The sequence below is a fragment of the Herpailurus yagouaroundi genome, unplaced genomic scaffold (genome assembly GCF_014898765.1).
Source record: "Herpailurus yagouaroundi ecotype Mexico unplaced genomic scaffold, PumYag 160, whole genome shotgun sequence".
Classification (NCBI taxonomy): domain Eukaryota; kingdom Metazoa; phylum Chordata; class Mammalia; order Carnivora; family Felidae; genus Herpailurus; species Herpailurus yagouaroundi.
In genome coordinates this window covers 43,868,686-43,896,079 of record NW_024412401.1, presented here as the reverse complement: position 1 = coordinate 43,896,079, position 27,394 = coordinate 43,868,686, and the positions used below count along the sequence as shown (strand labels likewise).

The 27,394-nt window shown below is 37.5% G+C and overlaps 1 protein-coding gene across 1 annotated transcript in view; it reads left to right on the top strand.

Annotated features, from left to right (window-relative positions):
* LOC121034917 (complement C5-like) overlaps window positions 1-27,394 on the top strand; it is a 42,700-nt gene that overhangs the window by 7,780 nt on the left and 7,526 nt on the right. The window contains exons 7-18 of the mRNA XM_040482156.1: window positions 4,645-4,747; window positions 5,675-5,789; window positions 6,312-6,438; window positions 7,218-7,333; window positions 7,789-7,974; window positions 10,587-10,790; window positions 11,794-12,003; window positions 12,096-12,245; window positions 13,705-13,834; window positions 21,359-21,421; window positions 23,926-24,120; window positions 26,726-26,810. Of these exons, the coding sequence (XP_040338090.1) occupies window positions 4,645-4,747; window positions 5,675-5,789; window positions 6,312-6,438; window positions 7,218-7,333; window positions 7,789-7,974; window positions 10,587-10,790; window positions 11,794-12,003; window positions 12,096-12,245; window positions 13,705-13,834; window positions 21,359-21,421; window positions 23,926-24,120; window positions 26,726-26,810 (1,684 nt within the window). The remainder of the gene's footprint in view (window positions 1-4,644; window positions 4,748-5,674; window positions 5,790-6,311; window positions 6,439-7,217; window positions 7,334-7,788; window positions 7,975-10,586; window positions 10,791-11,793; window positions 12,004-12,095; window positions 12,246-13,704; window positions 13,835-21,358; window positions 21,422-23,925; window positions 24,121-26,725; window positions 26,811-27,394) is intronic.

Genomic DNA, 27,394 nt, shown 5'->3' with positions numbered 1-27,394 from the left:
GCTCTTAGTGTGGCTCACCTCAATTCGGTCACTGAACGCTCTGAACCTTGTTCCCTTGTCATCATTCTGCAGAGAATCAAGTCCTGTAAGGAGGTAGGATTAGATAATGTTCTTGCAAGAAACATGGTTCTCTGACACTCTTAGGGATCATCTAGTCTGACCCCCTTGTCTGAAAATGAGGCCAGGTGAGGAGGGTCAGGCCCAGAGAAATGGGAAGACTGGTCTAGGTTTCACAACCACTTTGTCCAGGCCGACAAGGAGAATGGCACCTCCGACTTAGCCAGTGCTTTTTCCCATCAGCCGTAAAAATCAATGCTGTGTTTGGAAAATTACAATGTTTAGAAAAAAAATAAAGTATAACTTACTTTGGAAATATTAATTGTACTGATAACTAACTTATTAATAATTCCTTCTGTTCATTTCTCATAGGGGCTAGATTATTAATTTGTATGCTCTTATGTAAATTTCTTTTTTTTTTTTAATATGAAATTTATTGTCAAATTGGTTTCCATACAACACCCAGTGCTCACTCATCCCAACAGGTGCCCTCCTCAATACCCATCACCCACCCACCCCTCCCTCCCACCCTCCATAAACCCTCAGTTTGTTCTCAGTTTTTAGGAGTCTCTTATGTTTTGGCTCCCTCCCTCTCTAACCATTTTTTTTTTCCTTCCCCTTCCCCATGGTCTTCTGTTAAGTTTCTCAGGATCCACATAGGAGTGAAAACATATGGAATCTGTCCTTCTCTGTATGACTTATTTCACTTAATGTAACAGTCTCCAGTTCCATCCACGTTGCTACAAAAGGCCATATTTCATTCTTTCTCATTGCCACGTAGTATTCCATTGTGTATATAAACCACAATTTCTTTATCCATTCATCAGTTGATGGACACTTAGGCTCTTTCCATAATTTAGCTATTGTTGAGAGTGCTGCTATAAACATTGGGGTACAATTGCCCCTATGCATCAGTACTCCTGTATCCCTTGGTTAATTCCTAGCAGTGCTATTGCTGGGGTAGGTCTATTTTTAATTTTTTGAGGAACCTCCACACTGTTTTCCAGAGTGGCTGCACCAATTTGCATTCCCACCAACAATGCAAGAGGGTTCCCGTTTCTCCACATCCTCTCCAGCATCTTTAGTCTCCTGATTTGTTCATTTTGGCCACTCTGACTGGCGTGAGGTGATATCTGAGTGTGGTTTTGATTTGTATTTCCCTGATGGGGAGCGACGTTGAGCATCTTTTCATGTGCCTGTTGGCCATCCAGATGTCTTCTTTAGAGAAGTGTCTATTCATGTTTTCTGCCCATTTCTTCACTGGATTATTTGTTTTCGGGTGTGGAGTTTGGTGAGCTCTTTATAGATTTTGGATACTAGCTCTTTGTCTGATATGTCATTTGCAAATCTCTTTTCCCATTCTGTTGGTTGCCTTTTAATTTTGTTTATTGTTTCCTTTGCAGGGCAGAAGCTTTTTTATTTTCATGAGGTCCCAATAGTTCATTTTTCTTTTAATTCCCTTGCCTTTGGGGATGTGTCAAGTAAGAAGTTGCTGCGGCTGAGGTCAGAGAGGTTTTTCCCTGCTTTCTCCTCTAGGGTTTTGATGGTTTCCTGTCTCACACTCAGGTCCTTTATCCATTTTGAGTTTGTTTTTGTGAATGGTGTAAGAAAGTGGTCTAGTTTCATCTTTCTGCATGTTGCTGTCCAGTTCTCCCAGCACCATTTGTTAAAAAGACTGTCTTTTTTCCACTGGATATTCTTTCCTGCTTTGTCAAAGATTAGTTGGCCATATTTTTGTGGGTCTAGCTCTGGGGTTTTGTTCTTTTCCATTGGTCTATGTGTCTGTTTTTGTGCCAATACCATGCTGTCTTGATGATTACAGCTTTGTAGTATAGGCTAAAGTCTGGGATTGGGATACCTCCTGCTTTGGTCTTCTTCAAAATTACTTTGGCTATTCAGGGCCTTTTGTGGTTCCATACAAATTTTAGAATTGCTTGTTCTAGCTTCGAGAAGAATGCTGGTGCAATTTTGATTGGGATTGCATTGAATGTGTAGATCGCTTTGGGTAATATTGACATTTTAACAATATTTATTCTTCCAATCCACGAGCATGGAATGTTTTTCCGTTTCTTTATATCTTCTTCAATTTCCTTCATAAGCTTTCTATAGTTTTCAGCATACAAATCTCTTACATCTTTGGTTAGGTTTATTCCTGGGTATTTTATGCTTCTTGGTGCAATTGTGAATGGGATCAGTTTCTTTATTTGTCTTTCTGTTGCTTCATTATTAGTGTATAAGAATGCAACTGATTTCTGTACATTGATTTTGTATCCTGTAACTTTGCTAAATTCATGTATCAGTTCTAGCAGACTTTTGGTGGAGTCTATCAGATTTTCCGTGTGTAATATCATGTCACCTGCAAAAAGTGAAAGCTTCATCTTTGCCAATTTTGATGCCTTTGATTTCCTTTTGTTGTCTAATTGCTGATGCTAGAACTTCCAACACTATGTTAAACAACAGAGGTGAGAGTGGACATCCCTGTCGTGTTCCTGATTTCAGGGAGAAAGCTCTCAGTTTTTCCCCATTGAGGATGATATTAGCTGTGGGCTTTTCATAAATGGCTTTTATGATGTTTAAGTATGTTCCTTCTATCCCGACTTTCTCGAGGGTTTTTATTAAGAAAGATGCTGAATTTTGTCAAATGCTTTTTCTGCATCGATTGACAGGATCATATGGTTCTTTTCTTTTATTACTGTGATGTATCATGTTGATTGATTTGTGAAAGTTGAACCAGCCCTGCAGCCCAGGAATGAATCCCACTTGATTATGGTGAATAATTCTTTTGATATGCTGTTGATTTCGATTTGCTAGTATCTTGTTGAGAATTTTTGCATCCATATTCATCAGGGATATTGGCCTGTAGTTCTCTTTTTTTGCTGGGTCTCTGTCTGGTTTAGGAATCAAAGGAATGCTGGCTTCATAGAATGAGTCTGGAAGTTTTCCTTCCCTTTCTATTTTTTGGAATAGCTTGAGAAGGATAGGTATTATATCTGCTTTAAATGTCTGGTAGAATTCCCCTGGGAAGCCATCTGGTCCTGGACTCTTATTTGTTGGGAGATTTTTGATAACCGATTCAATTTCTTCGCTGGTTATGGGTCTGTTCAAGCTTTCTATTTCTTCCTGTTTGAGTTTTGGAAGTGTGTGGGTGTTTAGGAATTTGTCCATTTCTTCCAGGTTGTCCAGTTTGTTGGCATATAATTTTTCATAGTATTCCCTGATAAGTGCTTGTATTTCTAAGGGATTGGTTGTAATAATTCCATTTTCATTCATGATTTTATCTATTTGGGTCATCTCCCTTTTCTTTTTGAGAAGCCTGGCTAGAGGTTTATCAATTTTGTTTATTTTTTCAAAAAAACAACTCTTGGTTTCATTGACTATAAATTTCTTACTCAACTACTTAAACCATGTTCTCTGCTTACCAGGTTGATGAGGAGACAGAAAGGTATTTATAATTAGAGAAGAACAATCCCATGTAAAAATTTGAATTATTAAACATGCTAAAACCACAGCAACAGAATATCCTCTGAAGCAATTAAACTGAATTTTAGAGTTGCTTTGTTGACACTCTTAGATGCTGTTCATATTTACAAAGTCCTTGCTCTATCTTTTCACTACCAGAGGGCATTTTTCTCTGACACAAAAAAGCAGCCAGTGGGAGCCTGGGTGGGTCAGTTGGTTGACCTTCCCACTCTTGATCTTGGCTCAGGTCATGATCTCATGGTTTGTGGGTTCCAGCCCTCTGTCAGACTCCGTGCTGCTTGCAATTCTTTCTCCGTCTCTCTCTGAGCTTCTCCTGCTCATGCATGCTCTCTCACTCTCTCTCAAAGTAAATTAACAACAACAACAAAAAAAAGGCAGGCAGAACGTGAGACACTTGATTTGCCCTTCTGCAGCCAGCCCCTCCCAATTTGTCCTGGTCACCATGGAGCCAAGTCTCCCTTCTCTCTGAAAGGCAGCTTCTCCTTTTGGGTTAAGCAGTCTGCAGAGCAGTGCATAAATAGGATTGTGAAACCTAACGTTACTCCTTGAATGGGCAGAAGTGAAAGACATAGTCCTGTAAGCAGTCAAAAAGGATTCTTTGTGAGTAATAGCCTCAAAGAGCTGCACAGTCTAAAACTTCCCTTTGTTCTAATTCTCATTTTTGTAAGAAAGTTATTTTCTAAAGCTAATAACTAGAAGATGCCTTTCCTGAGAGTTGAAGATTTACACTTACATTTTGGACACTGAATAGAAAAGAAGAGTCAAACACTAAATGCTAAAGGAGCAAAGAATTTCCAATTTAATAAACATTTATCAAACCCTATATGAAAGGCACTTGGGGCAAAGGTTTATACAGGTTAACAAGATCAGGGCTTGTCTTCATGGAGCTCATACTTTGATAGCAACACATGTGCTTTAATAAGGGCATCACTGCTAGAGCAGAAAGATGAGATTGATCCCTGATTTGAGGATAAAGAAGCTTCAGAAGCTTGATGATTGTCATAAAGAAGGATGGCTGTGTGACTGATACTGTTAAGTCCCATCGTACCGAAAAGTTTCTTGTTTGAAACATAGTTTAAACTGTATATCTTTTTTTTTTTTGCCTAGATTTACATTCAGTGAAACCACACTTCTTTATCTTAGTAGAACCAGAAAATTACTTCATTAGCCATAAAAATTTTGAGGACTTCAAGATTACTATAAAAGCTAGGTAAGAAAATAACTATTTTCAGATTAATGTAGCCCCTGAATGTGAAACAGCTTTAATTTCAAGAGTCAAAATTGACTGATTAGTAGTGCTTGCCTGAGGTCCTATGTTGAAAAAGACTTTGAGGTTCAATGTAAAAAATACTGTGATTAATAATATCTAATAGCTGTGGGAAGTGGATTCAAGGAGAATTGCCTGAAGTATATTGGCTGAGTTCAGTCTTGTAGTTATTCTACATTCTTGTAAGCAAAGAACCCTAAAGATTGAAGTCATGGTGACTATTCGGGTGACTGTAACTGGTTAGGTATTAAAAATATGATATAAAAACCATTCAGTTCTTTATATTCACGACCTCATTAATATTAATTGATCATACAACTTAATTATCAAAAGCAGTTCTAGAACAGATTGAAAATGCTCAGAAGTCATACTTGGCAGATGAGCTAATGAGAACACAGACTTGCCTGTTTTATATTTAAATAGGGAAAGTTTGTGTTTTTCATGGACTCAAAGGCAAATATTGGGCTAAACTGAAAATGACACGTCTCCAGGTTGGATGTGATATTGCCCCTTTGGCTAAAAGGAGCACTGGGGAGTGGCTCCCTGTTGTTGCCACACCATGCCACAGTCATGGAAGAAGGTGGCTCTTTACAAAGAGACCTGGGTCCTAAGCTCACTTCTCCATGAACTTGCTGTGAATTTAAAACCATGGGAAGTTGAGCAAGTTTGTTTTATCCCCCTGGGAACCAATTTCATCGTCTGTCAATAGAAATAAAAACACTTACTTTCCCCTGCACCTGCAGAGTGTAACAATGAGATGTGCTACTGTGTACACAGTTCAAGAATACAAAGCAAATTTCGCATTTTATCTGTATGTCATTACTATAACTGCTTTATCAAAAAGCAATTAATTATATTCCATTTTGACAGATATTCTTATAGTGAGAATGTAACAGAGGCTAAAGTTTCTGTCTTTTTTGGGATAAGAGAAGATTTACATGGGAGTGGAAAAGAAATGATGCATGAAGCAACACAGAAGACAGAGGTAAAGAGAGATTGAGCTACCTTCACAGTCATGGAGAACTGAGGCAGTTCACCAGCACATGGAGACCGAAAGTGGGCTTTCACCCTCAAGAGTCCACGGAATTAAACAGAAGAGAACAAAACAAACCAATAGAACTTCGGGCTTTGAGAAGTTCCACTGGTGAAAGCAGATAAGCTACAGAGATATTTATCTTCAATCTGGAGAAGGTTCCATCAGATAGACAGTAGTACCCAAATTCTAGCCTCAGATTCTGAATAGGATGAGACGTGATGTCGAATCAGAGATGTTCCATCTCTGATCCTGCAATATGGCCTGAAGCTTCAGGCTTGAAAGAAATGACCTGAATATTAATCAGTTATAAGTGTAGAATCAAGCTTATACTTTGTATTACCACAAGTTGTAACTACAATGTCATTGTCAGGTGAAGATTTTGCAGGCTGGTAAAAGAATTTGTTATTCCCTCTCAATGAATTCTTCTCTAATATTATAACTTCTACCTTTTTGTTCCCCCTAAAAAATCAGCTGATTGATGGAGTTGCACAAATTAATTTTAATACTTCAAGGGCAATTAAGAAACTGTCATATAAAAGTCTAGAAGATTTAAATAACAAGTATCTTAATATTTTTGTGGAAGTACAAGAAAGTACAGGTGAGTTCTTAAACTCATCTATCAAATTCATTTCTCACAGTTCTTGTTACAAAGTTTGAATAGAAATCTGCAGCTTATTACTGGTACATTTTGGGGAAGTGCCTTTGCCAGATGAGCTCCACCAAAATACATGTCCACCAGCTCTGTGCAAGGGAAATGCTCATGAAAGTGATGACGCCCTACTCCCACATGCTAAGGATAGACTTTTATGTTTCAAAAAGAATAGAATCATGGTACCAAAAAATTTTACTTGCAACAATTATTCACATTATGAAAGCATCCCTGAGTCATTTGTGTGCTTGCTTACCTATTCTTAAACATTTTACACATATCTTATACCATACTACCTGGTATTTGTTTGGATGTTGCCTTGGAAATGAGAACCATCCACTTTACATGTGAGTGCCTCTTCTAACAGGATTATTGACTCCTTGAGGGCATGAGGCCCTGCTCAGTTATTTTAAGTTAAAAATGGGATAAATAATCTGTCAAGTGGTCTGGAACAGGAGAACACTATCTGAAACTGGTGAATGGGCGTCTTCCCAACCTCCTGCAAACTGTGCTTTACTGGTCATGGAGTGGCCAGGTTCTTCTAGGGCGACCATAACAATCATCGAGACTTGGGTTAATAACTGTGTGTGAAATGACCAAAGAATGAATGGATAGCTTGTCCTTATCCAAATAAAGAAATGCAGAGGGATGGAGTGGGTACCCGTGCAGGTCTATGTACTACAATGTAGAACTTGCCAAATTCTAAGTGACACATTTTATTCCCTTAGGTACATTCTTCCAAGAAACCAAAGTGACTGATATCAAATACGTCCTCTTACCTTACACACTGGATTTGGTTGCTACTCCTCTTTTCCTGAAGCCTGGAATTCAATACTGCATCAAGGTTAGATGATTAGAAAATCTAATATGGTGGATTTTATGGTCTGTGGGAGGACAGAGGAAAAGGGTGTCTGATAGATCTTGCTTCTCTGTGACCTTCAGTACAGACACATGAATAGAGGTTGAGGAATAGACAAGGCAATGACGAATGCTGTGAGGAAAACAATGGTCTTGATCCAGACGTGGTAATAATTTCTTCCAACCCATGGCTTATGGGGCACATGGAGAAGTGCTCTGTTCTTATTAAATGTTCAATAACTGTACACTGATTGAATGTAATTCATATCATATATGCCTGGAGTGGTTAAAACATGACCTTAAGAGAACCACTGAATTTAATTTAATTTGCTGAATTAAATCCTAACAAATTTGTGCTTGGGACTGAAGGAGGGGATTATTTTAGGGGTTTTCTTTTGGGAAAGAATCAATGTCAACCAATGAAATGGATTTGGTCAACAGGTACAGGTGAAGGATGCCTCTACCCATTTCGTAGGAGGGATTGCGGTAATCTTGAAAGCAAAAACAGTTTGTAAAACTCAGGAGAAGAGAGAACTGGATCCAATAAAAAGCACAACAAATTACAATGATGGAGTAGCTTCATTTGTGGTTAACGTTCCCTCTGATGTGACAACGCTGGAGTTTAATGTGAGCCGAATTCTCATTTGTTGTATTTTCAAATGTCGCCTCAGTCTGTGTCATAGTGAGTATACAGGAAAGATACGTGAGATTTTATGCACAAATCTAGTGAACAACTCAGACATTTGACTTATAGGCACAGGCAATAACATGTAGTGTACTGAACATTCCATAAAGGGTGTGAATCTGTCAATTTTGTAATTAGGAAATAATTTTTTCTTATGCTAAACAAAATACTACTCAAATCTAGAAAGTTTAGAAAAAGAATTGCCAGGAGGATACAAGAATACAGTCTTCTCTTGTCCAGTATTTCCAGCTATCATCTCTCCCTCAGTTCCCATGCTAATTCTGCTAAAGAACAGCCTACATTCTTCTCCCCGTTCCATACCTCCTCAGGCTGCTGAGATCTGGCTTCTGCCCCCACCATATCATTGAAACTGCTCTCACCAAAGATATCCATCAGCCATTTGCTATGACCACTGGATAGTTTTTAGTTCTTGTCTTTCTTCCATCTCTAAGACATTTGGTGTGATTGACAATTGTCTTTTTCTTTAAACAATGTTATGGCCTCTGTGATGCCACATTTTCTTCTTTCTTATTTTTCTTCTTTGCTTCCTTCTTTATAGCCTCCATTTTGGACTAATAATCCTTAGTTTGCCCTCTAAGTGGAATCTTAGGGTTCTATTCAGAGCTTCCTTTCTTCTTATGTGACACATTTTTTATTTGACATATTTCCTCTGTCATTCCATCTGCTCTCATACCTTGTGCTGAAGACTCATCCTACAAGATTCCTACAGACACCATTTTCACCATATTTTTTTCTTGGATATTTCAAAGAAGCTAAACATTGCTTTGTCTAAAACTGAGGACCACTACCAACCTCAAACCTAGACCTCCTCCCAGTGTCCTGTTCAGAGAATGGCCCCACAGCAAACCAGTTCCTCGCTCTCCTCCCACTCTCCTTACTGAGGCAAAGGGGGTGGAGTGATCTTTCTGAGACACAAATAGGACCTCAATTGACCTTATCCTTGCTCCCTTCTCCAAACTCATTGCTTGCCACTGTTCCTATGGCTCCTCAAACTCCAGCTTCACTGGAAAGTTTGCAGCCCCCTAACACCCAGTGCTCTGTTGCCACAAGGCCTTTGTAACCCTACCTGGACTGTCCAACCCCATTTCTCTGATTCCCTTGCTCCTGCTTATTTGGGGGTCAGCTTTTAAATCATGTCCTGCAAGAAGCCTTCTCTAAGTACCCTGTGCTAATCAGGGTAGGTATCCTTTACTCTCTGAAAGCCTCAAGTTTTCAAATTCCTTAAGGGCAAGAGCTATGTCTATATTGTTCACCGTTGTGTCCCCAACAACTAGCATAGTTCCTGACACATGTTAGGGACCACTAAACATTGATTGGCTGAATGTATATCTATTTCCAAACCTAAACAAGGGCCAAATGTTATAGTCTCCCTTTCCTCTAATAGCATGAACCATTTTTCCTTTACAAGTGTTATCAAATTACCTTCCCCAGCAAATGACATCTAATTCTTCAGCTTCATGGAAAACATAAGTGGTTGTAATCTCTTGTTCAAGAACTGGCACAGCATGGCACATATATTTATAAGAGTGCCCTGTGACCCTGAACTTTACCCTCAAGAACAGATCTTGTTTACTCTCCTAAGAATTGAGATTATTCACCACCATTTCCATTCACAACCAATATCTCTATTAGCTTTTAAGAATTATTGGGGGGCGCCTGGGTGGCGCAGTCGGTTAAGCGTCCAACTTCAGCCAGGTCACGATCTCGCGGTCTGTGAGTTCGAGCCCCGTGTCAGGCTCTGGGCTGGTGGCTCGGAGCCTGGAGCCTGTTTCCGATTCTGTGTCTCCCTCTCTCTCTCTGCCCCTCCCCTGTTCATGCTCTGCCTCTCTCTGTCCCAAAAATAAATAAAAAACGTTGAAAAAAAAATTAAAAAAAAAAAAAAGAATTATTGATCTCACGGTTCATGGGTTCGGGCCCCATGTCCGGCTCTGTGATGACAACTCAGAGCCTGGAGCCTGCTTCAGATTCTGTGTCTCCCTCTCTCTCTCTGCCCCTCCCCAACTCACTTGCACTCACACACTCACTCTCTCTCTCTCTCTCTCAAAAATAAATATTAAAAAATTTTATAAAAAGAATTATTGCTACATCCCTTCCCATATTTTCCCCCTCTCCAAATTCCTAGTTCCTGCCAACCTGTGGCAGAAGGAAATGAGTCAGTAAGCTGGCATGTCATTTAAGAAAGAGAGCCAACTTTAGATCTAAGATCTTTTCTTTGACTTCACTGCACTCTTCTACAATAGCCTAGATTTTCATAGTTAACTTTATTATTTTTAAAATCAACATCCTTTTCTGTAATCTCTTGATAATGTGGCTTACCATGATGTTAAGGCAGTAGAATACTAATTTGCCTTTTCATAAGATGTTGTGAAACTTGAGAGATGTATAAGGTGTATGGATACATTCACACATGTCAAGCGCTAAAAGCCAGACCTGACAGTAAATGGGTACTAGAAAAGTGTTAACATTTACCATCTTCATCATCATCATCACGTTAAGCCTCAGTGTTGTACTTTTTTTGACACTGTCTTTTTAGGTCAGAACTGATGATCCAGACATTCCAGAAGAATATCAGGCCAGCAATGACTATCAAGCTGTGGCCTACTCATCACATAGCCAAAGTTTCCTTTCCCTTAGCTGGACAGACAGTCACAAGAGTTTGCTTGTGGGAGAACATCTGAGCATAACTATTACCCCTGAAAGTCCATATGTTGACAAGATTACACACTACAATTACTTGGTAAGCTCAATAATTTCTTACATTCACCTAGACCCCTGCTTGCAACATTTTCTTTACTTATGCAAATAATCCTTTAAATGATTTCTTATGTGACACAAAGTAGCACCCCATTGATATTTAGTGAATGAATGGATGAACTCACATAGCACTTTATAATCTGTAAAGTACGTTCACAAACATCCTCATAACAGAGTTTACAACACTTCTTTGAGCTCGGTGGACAATGGAACCAATTGGAGAGGTCAAATGACCTGCCATTTGCACAAGTTTTTAGTGGTATGTTTAGGATTTTGTTCAAGGTCTTCTGAATCTTGGACTGATATTCTCTGCACAGCATGATGCCAAGAGTTGATCACAGCCTTCATTCAGTCCCCAGACTAGTCAGTGACTTCAGCAATGTTTCATGACCAACCAGAGCATTACCACGTTTTAGATTGCTAGGCCTTGCTAACATTCCTTAAGAACATGCCCTATTTACAAAGGGAAGACTTTAAGTCTGTGCTCAAGAACAGATATAATGATTCCAGGCATTGCTCACTGCTGTTTAAAATACAAACTAACAAGGATGGCAGCATGATATATTGAAAAAGACATGGGCTTTGAGTCAGGAAGATCAGAGTTCACTTCCTGGATAAATCCATGTTCAAAAACAAACCTTTAAAAGCAAATAGTTCCAACCTATCTTATTTTCAGTGACTGATAACATCATCTTGTTTACTAAGCCATTTGTTGGAGTAAGCAATAACCTTATCAATTCTGAGAGAGGAACCTTTTAAGATAATGGGGCAGTTTACATCTCTGAGCTTCAATTTCTACAACTTCTAAATGGGCTAATAAATAAAATCACAACATACAATTGTGAGGATTAAATATGTCCATCTATATATACCTAATGCATAGTAGATGCCCAAGGGATAGTAATTCTTTTTTTTTTTTTAATCACTGCCTAATTACTAGTCCAACTTTAAGCCCACTTTGATAGATGTTTGTTATGTATTTTTAGATTTCATCTAAGGGCAAAATCATACACTTTGGCACAGAGAAGAAACTCCCAGGTTCATCTTACCAGCTTTTAAACCTTTCTGTGACTCAGCACATGGTTCCTACAGCCCGTCTCCTGGTATATTACATTGTCACAGGACAGCAGATAACAGAATTAGTATCTGACTCAGTCTGTCTAAATATTGAAGAAAAATGTAGAAACCAGCTTCAGGTGAGCCACAGATACTCTCCCTAGCCTGAGGTCATCCTGAGTAACTGTTTAATTTCACCTTGAGATACTTTTTTTTTTTCAATTCATTTTAGATCTATCTGTCTCCAAATAAAGATATATATTCTCCAGGCGAAACTGTATCTCTCACTATGGAAACTCAGTCAGAATCGTGGGTAGCGTTATCATCAGTGAGCCGTGCTATAAATAGCATCCAAGAAAGAAGCAAAAATAACATGGAAAGAGTTAAGTAGAATAAATGCTGTCATTCCTGTCGTTACATGTCGTTACATGTTACTACATGGCTCGGGGCCAGGTGGCCACCATTGTTCTCTCATTTTTCTGTGGGTCACTCATGGGAGAAAAATAAAGGAAAAAGATATGGTTGCACCAATGTCTATCTTCTCAGCTAAATTTAAGGATAGTAATACCAGCAGCTAACATTCATTGAACACTATATGCTGAGTATTATTGTAAGACCTTTTAATTTATTATACCATTGAATATTTACAACAATCCTATGAGATAAAAACCAACAATAAAGATATTTAAAATGTACTGAGTCCTTATTAGTGGAGTTCCTGTGTTATGAATGAGGAAAACTAAGTCACAGATTAGGTTTCTTGTGACCTGAGTAGAATCCCAGCACAGGATATAATCGAGTGAACTTGTTTGATCTGAGTTACCCATTTTGGTTATCCTTGTAGACATATAAAGGATAATTATCCAGTTAACTTAGTCTCCAATTTATTTTGTTTTATATGAACACACTTTATCTGGGAATATCTTCAGTTAAATGCTAAAATGCAGTTTTCTCCGGGAATAAACTAAAATGTAATTAGATCCACATTCAGAAACCTTCAGATGCAATCAATTCCAAACTAGCTTCCTTTCAGAGACTGATGACATCATCTTGTTTACTAAACCATTTTTTAAAAATAACATTATTGACTCTCAGAGAGCAGCATGTGTGTGTGGATACCTTTTAAGCAAATCTATAAAATTCTTACTCCAGGGCAGGGATATGAATAAAAATGCTGGGGTTTTGGTGAGTTGAATATATTAAAGTCAATGAAGAGGTATGGAGAGGGGAGCAGAAAAACAGGGGGTGGGGGGAGACTATGTGGCTACACATGAACACTGTGGCCATGAATAGTTGTTTTGTCTGCTCCTGCCCCTTCCCCAGCCACTCTCAGGGGCCACTTGGGTCATGGTCACAAACTCTTTAGAGGAGCCAACCCTCGTCATCAAAAATAATTCGTTGGGTATCCCTAACCGATTTTAATGCTCTGCCCTATCTTGGGTAGAGCAACAAAACCTGGGGTCTGATCCCCCTCAAAATTTAGAGCTAGAAAAGGACCATGAGAGGTAGTGAATGTTTTGTTTACTCATTCATTCACTCATACATTTATGCAAAGGATATTTTATTAATTCTATGTACTATACAAAGCTCTAAGAAGGAAGAATGTAAGCTGTTTCCTAAGAACTTCCATATCAAAGTTATATTGAATGAATTTTGATAGTATATATTCAAGAAGTGAAACCCAGTGAAATGCAGTAGGGTTTGGGAAAACCAGGGAACTAGATTTTAACATTTAATAAGTGAGAGACTTACAACTAACATTATCCCCAATTCAAGAATTCCTCATAATGGCCACTAACTGTTTTTCTTGGGGGGTGGGGAATGATTTCCTTTCTCAACAGATACTGCAATCTTTTGATAAAAGTGGCCAGGACTGTGGAGGAAGTGGTGGCAGGAATAATGCTGAAGTGTTTGACTTAGCAGGACTCACTGTCCTCACCAATGCAAATGGAGATGACTCCCAGCAAGATGGTAATTAACTGTTTTCAACCAACTAACCTGAATATTCTTGTTATGAAAATACACCTCTTTTCCTGGACCCATACTAATTCTCCCTCCAAATCCCCCCTGTTCCACTGCGTAATTTTTTTAACTAAAAAAAAAAAAAAAAAAAAAATTATATTATTGTGATAAAACTCCGAACATGAGATCTACCCTACTAACAAATTAAGTGAGGTGTTAAATACATTATTGTTGACTATAGGTACAGTGTTGTACAGCAGATCTCTAGAGCTTATTTGTCTTGCTTAACTGAAACTTTATTCCTTTTGATTAGTGACTCCCTATTGTCTCCTCCCCCAGCACTTGGCAACCACCATTCCACTCTTTGATTCTATGAACTTGGCTATTTTAGATAGCTCATATAAGTGGAACCATGCTGGTTGCCTTTCTGTTACTGGCTTATTTCATTTAGCTTAATATCTTCAAGGTTCATCCATGTTAGTGCATATTGCAGAATTTTCTTCTCTTTTAAGGCTAAATAGTATTACATGTATACATATGCACACATATATGTTGTGTGTGTGTGTATATATATATATATATAATGTGTGTGTATATATACATACACACAATGGAATACTATACATACACACTCTTTATTCATTCCTCTGTTAATGGACATGTAAGTTGTTTCTATACCTTGGCTTTTGTGAATGGGTGTTACAATGAACACAGGAGTGCTAGCATCTCTTTGAGATCCTGATTTCAGTTCTTCTTAGATAAGTATCTAGAAGTGGGATTGCTGGATCATATGGCAGTTCTATTTTTATTTTTTGAAGAACTTCTATACTGTTTTTCACTGCCTTACTTTGCATTCCCACCAGCAGTGTGTAAGGGTTCAAGTTTCTCCACATTCTTGCCAACATTTATCTTTTTTTTTTTTTCATCATACCCAGTTTGACAGATGTGATTTCTCATTGTGGTTTTGATTTGCATTTCTCTGATTAGTAACATTGAGTATTTTTTCATATACCTGTTGGCCATTTGTATATCTTCTTTGGAGAAATGTCTATTTGAGTCCTTAACCCACTTTTCAATTGGGTTATTAGGTTTTTTGCTATTGAGTTCTAGGAGTTCTTTATGTATTTTGGAGATTAACCTTTTATCACATATATAGTTTGCAAATATTTTCTTCCCTTTCCTAGGTTGTCTGTTCACTCTGTTAGTTGCTTCCTTTGCTGTGCTTTTTAGTTTGATGCGATTCTACTTGTTTATCATTTCTGTTGCTGTTCTTTTGTTGTTTTATTTTTATTTTGTAGCTCCTCAGAAATATTTTTTTCTTCAAGTTTTTATTTAAATTCTAGTTAACATACAGTGTAATACTGGTTTCAGCAGTAGAATCCAGTGATTCATCACTTACATACAACACCCAGTGTTCATCATAACAAGTGCCCTCAATACCCATCACCCATCTAGCCCATCTTCTACCCACCTCCCTCCATCAACCCTGTTTGTTCTCTCTTGTTAAAAGCCTGTTATGACTTGTTTCCCTCTCTCTCTTTCTTGCCCCCCTCCCAAATGTTCATCTATTTTGTTTCTTAAATTCCACATATGAGTGAAATCATATGGTATTTGTCTTTCTCTGACTTATTTCACTTAGCATAATACACTCTAGCTCCTTGCATGTCATTGCAAATGGTGTTGCTGTGCTTTTGATATCATATCCATGAAATCATTGTTATAACCAATGTCATGAAGCTTTTCCTGTATGTTTTCTTCTAGGAATTTGGGGGTTGTAAATCTTACATTTACATCTGTATTCATTTTGAGTTGATTTTTGTATATGGTATAAAACAAGGGCCCAATTTGATTTTTTTGCGTGTGGGCATCCTATTTCCCCAACACCATTTGTTAGAGAACTTCCTTTCTCCATTGTGTACTCTTGGCACTCTTATTGAACATCAGTTGGCCATATATGCATGAATTTGGTTTTGGGCTCTCTATTCTGTTCCATTGGTCTGCATGTCTGTCTTTATATTGGGATCATACTGTTTGATTACTGTAGCTTTGTAATATCGCTTGAAATCAGAAAGTGTGATACCTCCAGCTTTATTCTTCTTTCTCAGGATTGATTTGGCTATTCATGGTCTTTTGTGCTTCCATATGAACTATAGAATTGCTTTTTCTGTTTCTATGAAAAAAATGCCATTGGGATTTTGATAGATTGCATCTAATCTGTAGATCATTTTTGGTAGTACAAACATTTTAACAATATTAAGTCTTCTAGTCTGTGAACATGGGATGTCTTTCCACTTGTTTGTGTCTTCTTTCATTTCTTTCATCAGTATTTGTAGCTTTCAGCAAGCACATATTTCACCTCCTTAACTAGGTTTATTCTTAAGGTTTTTATGGAGAGGTACTATTGTAAATTAAATTGTTTTCATAATTTCATCTTTGGATAGTTCATTGTTACTGTATAGAAACACCACTGATTATGTAGATTTTTTTTTATCCTGCAACTTTACTGAATAAGTTTATTAGTGTAATAGTTTTTTATGCAGTTTTTTTTTTCTATGTATATAACCATTTTATCTGCAAACAAGGACAATTTTACTTCTTCCTTTCTGGTTTGAATGCCTTTTTTTTTTTTCTTGCCTAATCACTCTGGCTAGAACTTCCAGCAGTATGTTAAATCGAAATGATGGAGAGTAGGAATCATTATCTTGTTCCTGATCTTAAAGGAAATGCTTTTAAGTTTTTTCTTTTTTTTTTTTTTAATGTTTATTTATTTTTGAAAGAGACAGAGACAGAACACGAGTGGGTTAGGGGCAGAGAGAGAAGGAAACACAGAATCCAAAGCAGGCTCCAGGCTCTGAGCTGTCGGCACAGAGCCCGACAAGGGGCTCGAAGTCATGAGCTGTGAGATCATTACCTGAGCCAAAGTCAGACACTCAACCGACTGAGCCACCCAGGCGCCCCCTTTTCAGTTTTTTACCATTTAGTATGATGTTAGTATGATGTTACCTGTGGGCTTTTTATATATGACCCTTATTATGTTCAGGTACTTTCCTTCTATTCCCAGTTTGTTGAGACTTTTTTATCATGAAAGAATGATGAATTTTGTCAAATGCTTTTTCTGTATCGAGACAATTGTGTAGCTTTTATTTCTTTATTTGTTAATGTGGTGCATCACTGTGCATCACATTAATTGATTTTCATATGTTGAACCACCCTTACATCCCAGGTATAAATCCCACTTAGTCATGGTGTTTGAGCCTTTTCCTATGCTGTTGGATTCTATTTGCTAGTATTTTGTTGAGGATTTTTGTACTTATATTCATCAAGGAATTTTATTTTCTTGTTGGTGTCTTTGTCTTTGGTATCATGGTAATTTCGGCCTCATTAAATGAGTTTGGAAGTGTCCTTCCTATTTAATTTTGAGAAGAGTTTGAGAAGGATTAGAATTAATTTATCTTTACATGTTTGGTAAGTTCACCAGTAAAGCCATCTGGTCTGGACTTTTGGTTTCAGGGAGGTTTTTGATTATTGACCCAAAATCTGTACTAGTTATAGGGTTTTTGGTCCTTCTGTTTATTCATGATTTAATCTTGGTAGGTTTTATGTTTCTAGGAATTTATCCATTTAATTTCTTCTGAGTCATCCAGTTTGTTAGCATGCAACTGTTCATAGTAGTCTCTTATGATCCTTTTTATTTGTGTGGCATTAGTTGTAACGTCTCCTTTTTCATTTCTGATTTTACTTATCTGGGTCTTCTTTTTTTCTTAGTTAGGCTAGCTAAAGGTTTGCCAATTTTGTTTATCTTTTCAAAATACCAAGTCTTAGTTTCATTGATTTTTTTTTTTATTTTTTATTTAAAAAAAATTTTTTTTTCAACGTTTATTTATTTTGGGGACAGAGAGAGACAGAGCATGAACGGGGGAGGGGCAGAGAGAGAGGGAGACACAGAATCAGAAACCGGCTCCAGGCTCTGAGCCATCAGCCCAGAGCCCGACGCGGGGCTCGAACTCACGGAGCGCGAGATCGTGACCTGGCTGAAGTCGGACGCTTAACCGACTGCGCCACCCAGGCGCCCTGATTTTTTTTTTAATATTTCATTTATTTCTGCTGTAATCTTTGTTCTTTTCTTTTTTTTTCCTTTTTTTTCTTTTTTTACTGACTTTGGATTTGGCTTGGTCTTTTTCTGGTTCTTTGAGGTGTAACATTAGGTTGTTTATTTGAGATCTGTCTTCTTTCTTAAATTAGGCATTTATTGCTATGAACTTCCCTCTTAGTACTGCTTTTGCTGCATCCTATAAGTTTTGGCATGTTGAATTTTTGTTTTTATTTCTTGAAGTATTATCTAATTTCCTTTTTGATTTCTTCTTTGACCTAATGGTTGTTCAAGAGTATGCTGTTTAATTTGCACATACTTGTGAATTTTCCAGTTTTCCTTCTGTTATTGATTTCTAGTTTCATTCCATTGTGGTCATAAAAGATACTTGGTATAATTTCAGTCTTCTTAAATTTGTTAAAACTTATTTTGTGACCTAACATATGACCTATTCTGGAGAAGGATTGTGTGCCTTTGAGATTAATATATATTCTGCTGTTGTTGGTTAGCATGCTCTGTATATGTTTGTTAGGTCTATTTGGTCTATAGTGTTGTTTAAGTCCTCTGTTTCCTTATTGATTTTCTGTCTGGATGTTCTACCCATTATTGAAAGTGTGATACTGAAGTCTCCTCCTATTACTATATTGCTGCCTATTTCTCCCTTCAGTTCTGTCAATATTTGCTTTATATATTTAGGTGTTCTGATGTTAAATGCATATTTAGTTGTTATATATTCCTGTAGATTGACTTTATTTATCGTTATATAATATCCTTCGTTGTCTCTTGTGACAATTTTGACTTAGTCTATTTTGTCTAAGTATAGCTGCCCTTGCTCTCTTTTGATTACCATTTGCATGGGATATCTTTTTCCATCCTGTACTCCCACAACACATTTCTGATAAGCTTGTCAGCACTCTGCATGAACCCCCCCTCCCCCCACCAGCATCCAAGTCCCTCTAAGGAAGAGAGTCTGTCTTAGGTCAGATTAAACTGCTTCCGGATCTTTTCCTTTCTTGCATTGCTTTAGGGCCCTGTGATCAGACCTCACTTGTCTTCTTGGGGAGCACCTTAGAGGGGGTCTTGTTCTGTCAAACCACTGCCTGGCATGCCTTTCTCCTATCATTTGCCATAAAAGCTCAAGCTTCACCTTTTCTTCCAACCCCATTCCCAAGCTGGCCTTGGAGAATGACCTCTCCCCCTGTGCTAATTTGCTAGGGTTGTCAAAACAAAGTAGTACAGACCAGGTGGGTTAAACAACAGAAACTGTTTCCCCACAGTTTTTAGAGACTAGAAGTTCAAGGTCAAGGTGTCAGTAGGATAGATTTCTTCTAAGCCTTCTCTCCTTGGCTTACACATGGCCACTTTCTCCCTGAGTCCTCACACAGTCTTTCTTCTGTATGTATCCGTGTTCTAATCTCTTCTTATAAGGACCCACCCAATATTGGATTAAGGCCCACCCAATGACCTAATTTAACTTTAATTACCTCTTTAAAAACCTCATCTCCAAATATTTTGAGGTACAGGGGGTTAGGGCTTTAACATATGAATTTGTGGAGGAAAACTGGATTCAGCACCTAACAGTCCCTTTATACTCAGTCTGACATTATAATATTAATAGAATGAAACCCCTATTTCATGTCTTTCTTTTTCAATTCCTTTTTAATTTTAATTTTATTTTTTAAATTTATATCAATTAGTTAACATATACTGCAACAATGATTTCAGGAGTAAATTCCTTAATGCCCCTTACCCATTTAGCCCTTCCCCCCTCCCACAACCCCTCCAGTAACCCTCTGTTTGTTCTCCATATTTAAGTCTCTTATGTTTTGTCCCCCTCCTTGTTTTTATATTATTTTTGCTTCCCTTCCCTTATGTTCATCTGTTCTGTGTCTTAAAGTCCTCATATGAGTGAAGTCATATGATGTTTGTCTTTCTCTGAGTGACTAATTTTGCTTAGCATAATACCATCTAGTTCCATCCACATAGTTGCAAATGGCAAGATTTCATTCTTTTTGATTGCCAAGTAATACTCTGTTGTGTATATATACTGCATCTTCTTTATCCATTCATACATCAATGGACATTTGGGCTCTTTACATACATTGGGTATTGTTGATAATGCTGCTATAAACATTGGGGTGCATGTGCCCCTTTGAAACAGCATCCCTGTATCCCTTGGATAAATACCTAGTAGTGCAATTGCTGGGTCTAGGGTAGTTCTATTTTTAATTTTTTGAGGAACCACCATACTGTTTTCCAGAGTGGCTGCACCAGCTTGCATTCCCACCAACAATGCAAAAGAGATCTTTTTTCTCCACCTCCTCACCAACATCTGTTTTTGCCTGAGTTGTTAACGTTAGCCATTCTGACAGGTGTAAGGTGGTATCTCATTGTGGTTTTGATTTGTATTTCCCTGATGATGAGTGATGTGGAGCATTTTTTCATGTGTCAGTTGCCATCTGGATGTCATCTTTGGAGAAGTGTCTATTCATGTCTTTTGCCCATTTCTTCACTGGATTATTTGTTTTTTGGGTGTTGAGTTTGTAAGTTCTTTATAGATTTTGGATACTAACCCTTTATCTGATATGTAGTTTGCAAATATCTTCTCCCATTCTGCTGGTTGCCTTTTAGTTTTGCTGATTGTTTTCTTTGCTGTGCAGGAACTTTTTATTTTGATGAGGTTCCAATAGTTCATTTTTGCTTTTGTTTCCCTTGCCTCTGGAGACATGTTGCATAAAAAGTTGCTGCGGCCAAGATCAAAGAAGTTTTTGCCTGCTTTCTCCTCAAGGATTTTGATGGCTTCCTTACATTTAGGTCTTTCATCCATTTTGAGTTTATTTTTGTGTATGGTGTAAGAAAGTAGTCTAGGTTCATTCTTCTGCACGTCGCTGTCCAGTTTTCCCAGCACTACTTGCTGAATAGACTGTCTTTATTCCATTGGATATTCTTTCCTGCTTTGTCAAAGACTCGTTGGCCATACGTTTGTGGGCCCATTTCTGGGCTCTCTATTCCATTGATCTGAGTGTCTGTCTTTGTGCCACCATATTTCGTGTCTTTAGATTTTTGTGATACCCAGGATAGGGACAGGATTTTACTGATTTTTGTTGTTTCCTAACTGGGAGACGAAAGGCACTCACTAAGTGTTTTAAACAGATGAACAAACACCTTAAAAATGTGTGTATTTTATACTTTCTGTCTTATTATGTTTGAGCTTCTTGAGGTCATACTTTAGCAAAGAACAAATAATAATAGTGCTACCAAAAATATGCTTACTCTGCTCTTGTACATCTCTGTTTTACGGGTATACAGATCAGAATTGTTGTGGGAAATAGAACAGATCTCTGATAAAATATACACAGTCCATTCTGTGAACTGGTAATTTAGATAATCTGATGGAAGCATTTATTCTGAGGTATGTTCTCTCTCTCTCTGTTTTTTAACAGGTGGATTGTTGGAGAAACTTCCCAGATCAAGAAGAGAATTAAAAGAGAAAATAGAAAGTCTAGGTGCTCCAAAGTTTCATGTTGTTTTCAGAGGTTATGATGAAGTGATCCAGGATCTGCTACATTTTCTCATTCTAGCTAATTGATGTAGACCAGATGAAAAGATCTGTAGGCACACCCAGCTTTTGATCTTTATACGAGTGAAGCAAACTGGTTAAATTAACACACATTTACTTCGCAGAGTCTTAACTTAAAAGAAATAAGTCACCACCATAGCCATTCTCTATAGTGATGATAGAGTTGCTTTCTAATTGTCTCATAGATCTTCCTCTCTCTCAGAGTAGCTGGTGCAGCAGTTAAATGTGTAGCTTCCCCCCACATTCTCACAAAAGCTAGGTCTGATGAACTTTAGGTTGAAATAATAGCTAATGCTAATTGAGGACTTACTACATGCCAGGCACTGTGGATGCCTCATAATCAGATTTTCTCCTTGAACACTCACACCAATCTCATGCAGTAGGTACTCTTATTACCTCCATTTTCCAGATGAAATCATCAAGGCCCAGAGAATTTAATAATAAGTAACATGTCCAACATCTTGGGCTAGTGAGTGGCATAGGTCAGATTGACAGCAGAGCCCACTACACTAGTGACTGCTATGCTCTGCTGGGCACTACTTCTATCCTTTGGATGTTCAGAACCTGTCCGGGTCACTTGGAAGATGTGTGTGAAAGAACTGATTTTAAATTTTTTTTTTTAACATTTATTTATTTTTGAGACAGAGACAGAGCATAAACGGGGGAGGGGCAGAGAGAGAGGGAGACACAGAATCGGAAGCAGGCTCCAGGCTCTGAGCCATCAGCGCAGAGCCTGACGCGGGGCTCGAACTCACGGACCGCGAGATCGTGACCTGAGCTGAAGTCAGACGCTCAACCGACTGAGCCACCCAGGCGCCCCTTTTTTTTAATTTTTTTTTTAACATTTATTTATTTTTGAGACAGAGAGAACTGATTTTAATATAGCACTTACATTTTAGTTATACTATCAATAATGTCAAGGAGTTACAGATATTGTGCTTTAATAATAACGATGATAATATTGTCATTAGTATATGTCATTAATAATAATGACGATAATATTATTAGTAGAATAATGATGATAATAACATTATTATAAAGTGCCCCCCCATTTCCAGCAGGGATTTGCCACAAAAGCATATTTAGAAGGCATCACATAAAACAATGTGTTTAGAATTAGAGACCAGGTTTGGGTCTCAGCTTACTACTTACAGCTAAGTGATCTTTGCCAAGTTAAATGGAGATAATTTCTCTCTGCTCTGCTCTTAGGAGAATTGAATGAGATCGTACAGGTAAAGCACTTAGCTTAGGAGGAACTAATGTTTAATGCTTTATTCTTTTTATTTTTTATTGCTTTAAATTTTTTGATGCCTATTTATTTTTGAGTGAGAGAGAGAGAGAGAGAGAGAGAGAGAGAGAGAATGAGCGAGGGGCGGGGGGTACAGAGAGGGGGAGACACAGAATCCAAAGTAGGCTCCAGGCTCTGAGCTGTCAGCACACAGCCTGATGCAGGGCTCAAACCCATGAACCGCGAGATCATGATCTGAGCCGAAGTCAGATACTTAACCAAATGAGCCACCCAGGTGCCCCAGTGCTTCATTCTTTTTAAAGCTCTTTCTCACCAAAGCCACACTCTGACCTAGGCTAGGCAGAAACTATAATCATTTAATGATGGCAAAATGAGTTTCTGAAAACTGAACTGTGTTGCAAAGTCCAGATGACTGGAAGAGGTGGGGCAGCCACAAGTGTCAGAGCTTCTATTCTGTGGCCCAGTGGCCTTTTCACTACATGATGCTGCCTCTTAGCTCCAGCCACGGCTCTGCCTCTTAGCAGCTACACCCACTGGGACAAGTCTCTTCCCCTATCTGTACTATTATTTCCTCCTTTCTAAATGACAGAGAAGACATGACCAAGTCTAAGGTCCCTTTCAGAGGTTTTTGAGAAAACAGGAGGGCAACCTCAGTGAAAGTTCTTACTCTTCTATTCACTCACTCAGACTTTGTGCTGGCTGGCTTGACCTTCTTGGCCAAATGCGTGTCCAGGGGAGAGTGACTGTACAAGGGCTTTGAAACCATATCCTGTGAAAACATGGTCCAAATAAAAAAGCCTCAGGGATGTTTACTGGAGAAAGGATGAGATTTAGGTAGTCATGATGACTGTCTTCAAATATTCAAGGAAGTGGTGGTTATGTGACTTTTGCTGCACAAGAGGATTAATTCCATGAGTACCTATAAAGAAATAGGAGTGAGAGTTTCATTTAGAAGATGTCAGGACGAGTTTTTCAGCAATTAGAGTTCTCTGAAATGGAACAGGTTGCCTGGAGAGGAAGCAGCTTCCCATTCTGATAGCTGTTCCAGCAGGGGCTGGTTGACCATTGGTGCTGGAGGGGGTGGAGCCGGGGGTACCAGGGAGGAAGATGAACCAGAGCCTGTAAGTCTAGCCCCAAGACTTTGAATCTGTACTTGACTAAGAGCAGTTGTATTATCTCAGCATCCACGTTCAAACACCCATTGATCCAGAAGTGCTGTTATGACGGAGCCTTTAAAACCGAGGAGAGCTGTGAGCAGAGAGCTGCAAAGATTACCCTTGGCCCACGTTGTTCCAGAGCTTTCTCTCAGTGTTGTGAGCTGGCAAATCAACTGCGGGAGGAGTCGTCTTACATCTATGTAATGATCGGAAGGCATGGTATGTGTAAGCGCTCCTGTTTTGTGTGCAGTACAGTAAGAGGGTGCAAGCAGAGTCTGTGCTGCCATTGGAAGAAGTACTTCCAAATTTGGCTTAACGTAGAAAAGATGCAGTATGAACTCCTGCCAATTTGGCTTGAAAAAAACAGAGTGGTCAGTGGCAATAATACTAGTTTGGATACCACTAGTCCCACTAGTCCCACTGACCAGCTTTCTCACTAACTCAGTGTGTAGCGTTGCAGGTCATTATTTATCCTCTAAGAGCTCGTTTGTGAAATGGAAATATTTGACTGAATGATTCTGTGATACTCATTTTGTACACACATCATTGACCACACATGATACTTAAAATCTTGCAAAAAGACAATAGGAGACTTTTTGAAGAATCAAAATATCATTATTGATTCTGCCACAAAGCATAACCAATAAGAAATTTTAGAAGTAGAAGAAATCCCAGTAAGTATATACAGAAAAGAGTTTCCTTTACTTCAATTTCACATGGTTTCATGGAAAATCCTGATGAGTACAACTTTTATTACAATTTTGTTTAATTTTAATAACCTTTTCCACCTATTTTCCTTGGTTTCATCTGAATTCTACTTAACTGCCGTACTGTGCAGATCATGCAAGTTAAGGCATGATCATAATTAAGAAAAATATTGCAATGTTAGTTTAATCTGGTACTTTAAAAAGTCAGTAACTTTTAAATTATTTTTTAAATTTTTTATTTTTAGTTTTTTTCCAATTTTATTGAGATATAATGGGCATGTAACATTGTGTAAGTTTAAGGTGCACAACATAATCATTTGGATTATGTATATATAGTGAAATACTGTTTACCACAGTAAGTTCAGTTAACATCTGTTACCTCTCATACTTACAATTTTTTTCCTTGTTAAATAACGTTTTTTAAAAAAAGAATTTAATAACTTCCTTGTGCCTTTCCATGAACTTATAAAAGTGTATAAACAAGTAAGCTCTGAAAAATATTTTAAAATATAAAACTTATCTTAAATCTTCAATAATAGTGATATTGCTGGGAAATCCTCCTAAACTTATGAATGCATATGATTGAAATATTTTTATTAGTTAAAAAATATATGAAAGTAATATAACCTATAGGCTTAAAAAAGCCAAATAATAAAATTTAGAGGAAAATCAACAAAATATTTAAGAATAAACATTAAAAAAACCTCTGTCAGTTGACTGTTTTCCTTATGCTCTGCCTTGTGTTCCCATGACTTATTCATTGCCTGTCTGGAGAGGCCTGTACCTCCCTCTCCCCTTCACCCATTTTTTTCTAACTCCTTACTTCCTTTCCCTCTGGCAACCATCAGTTTGTTCTCTGTGTTTATAGGTCTGATCCTGCTTTTTGTTTGCTTACTGTTTTGTTTAGATTTCATTTATGAGTGGAATCATATGATATTTGTCCTTCTTAGCCTGACTTATTTTACTTAGCATAATGCCTTCCATGTTAATTCATGTCCTCTTTTCTTCTCAAACTTGCCAGAGCTTTCTCTATTATATTGATCTTTTTAAAGAAACAATTTTTTAGTTTTGTTGATTACGTCTATAATTGTTTTCTGTTTTATATGGTCCATTAATCTCTACCTTCTACTTTTTTTGTTGTTTTATTGTTCTTTTTCTAACTTTGTAAGTTAATTACATTTATTTTTCATATGAATTATTGATTCAGGTGTCTCCTTATATTTTTTACAGTTTTTGCTGTATGTACTTCAAAGCTGTGTTCTTAAGTACATAGTTTATGCCTACCTCTTCTTTTTAGCAAAATATAACTCTATCCACATAAAATATTTTTTTACCCCATTTAAATTGTTCTGAATTCTGTTTTATCAGAAGTTATTATTTAACTACTAGCTTATCTTTTGTCAGTATTTGGCCTGTATATGGTTTTCTATCCCTTTATTTTAAACTTTTCTCTATCACTTGGTGCTGTTGTATAGCTTTTAAATCTGTTTCTAGATAAGTTTTCTTTTCTTAACCTGTTTTGAGAATGTCTAACTTTTAATGAGATATTTTAAGCCCACTCAAGTTTGTTGAGTTTATACTTATTCATGTTCTCTTATATTTTCTATTGAATATGCTTCCTTATTGTTTCTTTATATCCTTTCTTGCCTTTTGTTGATTTGCTTTGGCACATCCTTCTTTACACTTTTATTAAAAATTTGCACTAGTTTTCATTACAAAAACAATACTGTAATAGAAGAGTGTGAAGTACAAGGTAAAAATTCCTGACCCCTGTACTACCTGCTTTCTAAGTAAGACATTGCCATTGTTTAAAATTTTTTATCTTTCCAGAAATTTTCTCTGCCTATGTAAATATTTATGTCTACACCTGTAGCTGTATCTCTGTATAACATTTTGTTTTATACCTATGGGAGGTTACCATTCTGTATTTTGCTTTTTGCATGTAATGCATATTAGACACCTTAAATCGAGGATTTTATTTTCCTATTTTGATATTACAAAAATTAAATGTTTGATCAAATTCATTAAAATATTTAATTTAAAGTTAGCCATCATGCTTTAACATGTAGCTCTATTGTATGTTATGTTTACCCTGTGTTTTCATATTTTTAATTTAGATGCAGCAAGCAGGTACCCAATAATGTTTGACAGAAACACTTTTTTACAAAACGGGTTATGGGAAGTACATCATGTCTCTAAAAGGTATTCTAAGATTTTATTGTCTTTTCCTTAGGAATTTTAAAAAATATTCAAATATGATATATAAGTGGTCTGTCAATCTTCAGAGGGTTTCTTTGATTATTAAAGATAGCACTGACATTTGATCAAGGTTAATTTGGTTGGCTATTGGGCTGGTTTTTCCCTCAGTAGCAGGATTAACTGAGCACTGATCTTTGTAGAAGAATGCCATTTCACTTACCTTGAATTTATACTGAGCATGTAGTTTGGCGTGATATCTGGGCATTATACTTCTGTGTAGTTGTTTCAGTACTTCTAAACAGACTCTGGTGTGTAACAAACACACCAACAATGTATATCATCCATTTAGGTATGTATTTCCAATGCTATTTATCTACATAACAAATCAGAGAAGGCAATATTTTCCTTGTATTATAAACACAAGCTGTAAATAACCGATTATCCATAAGGTTTGAGAAATGATCAGTTTTTCTTCAGTTATCATGACTTGCCTGATGTGCAACAGCCTCCTTTACTCTCCCTGATTCCAGCTCTATCCACTTCCCTGATTCACTCTCTAAGCACAGCCACCCATGTCATTATGTTAA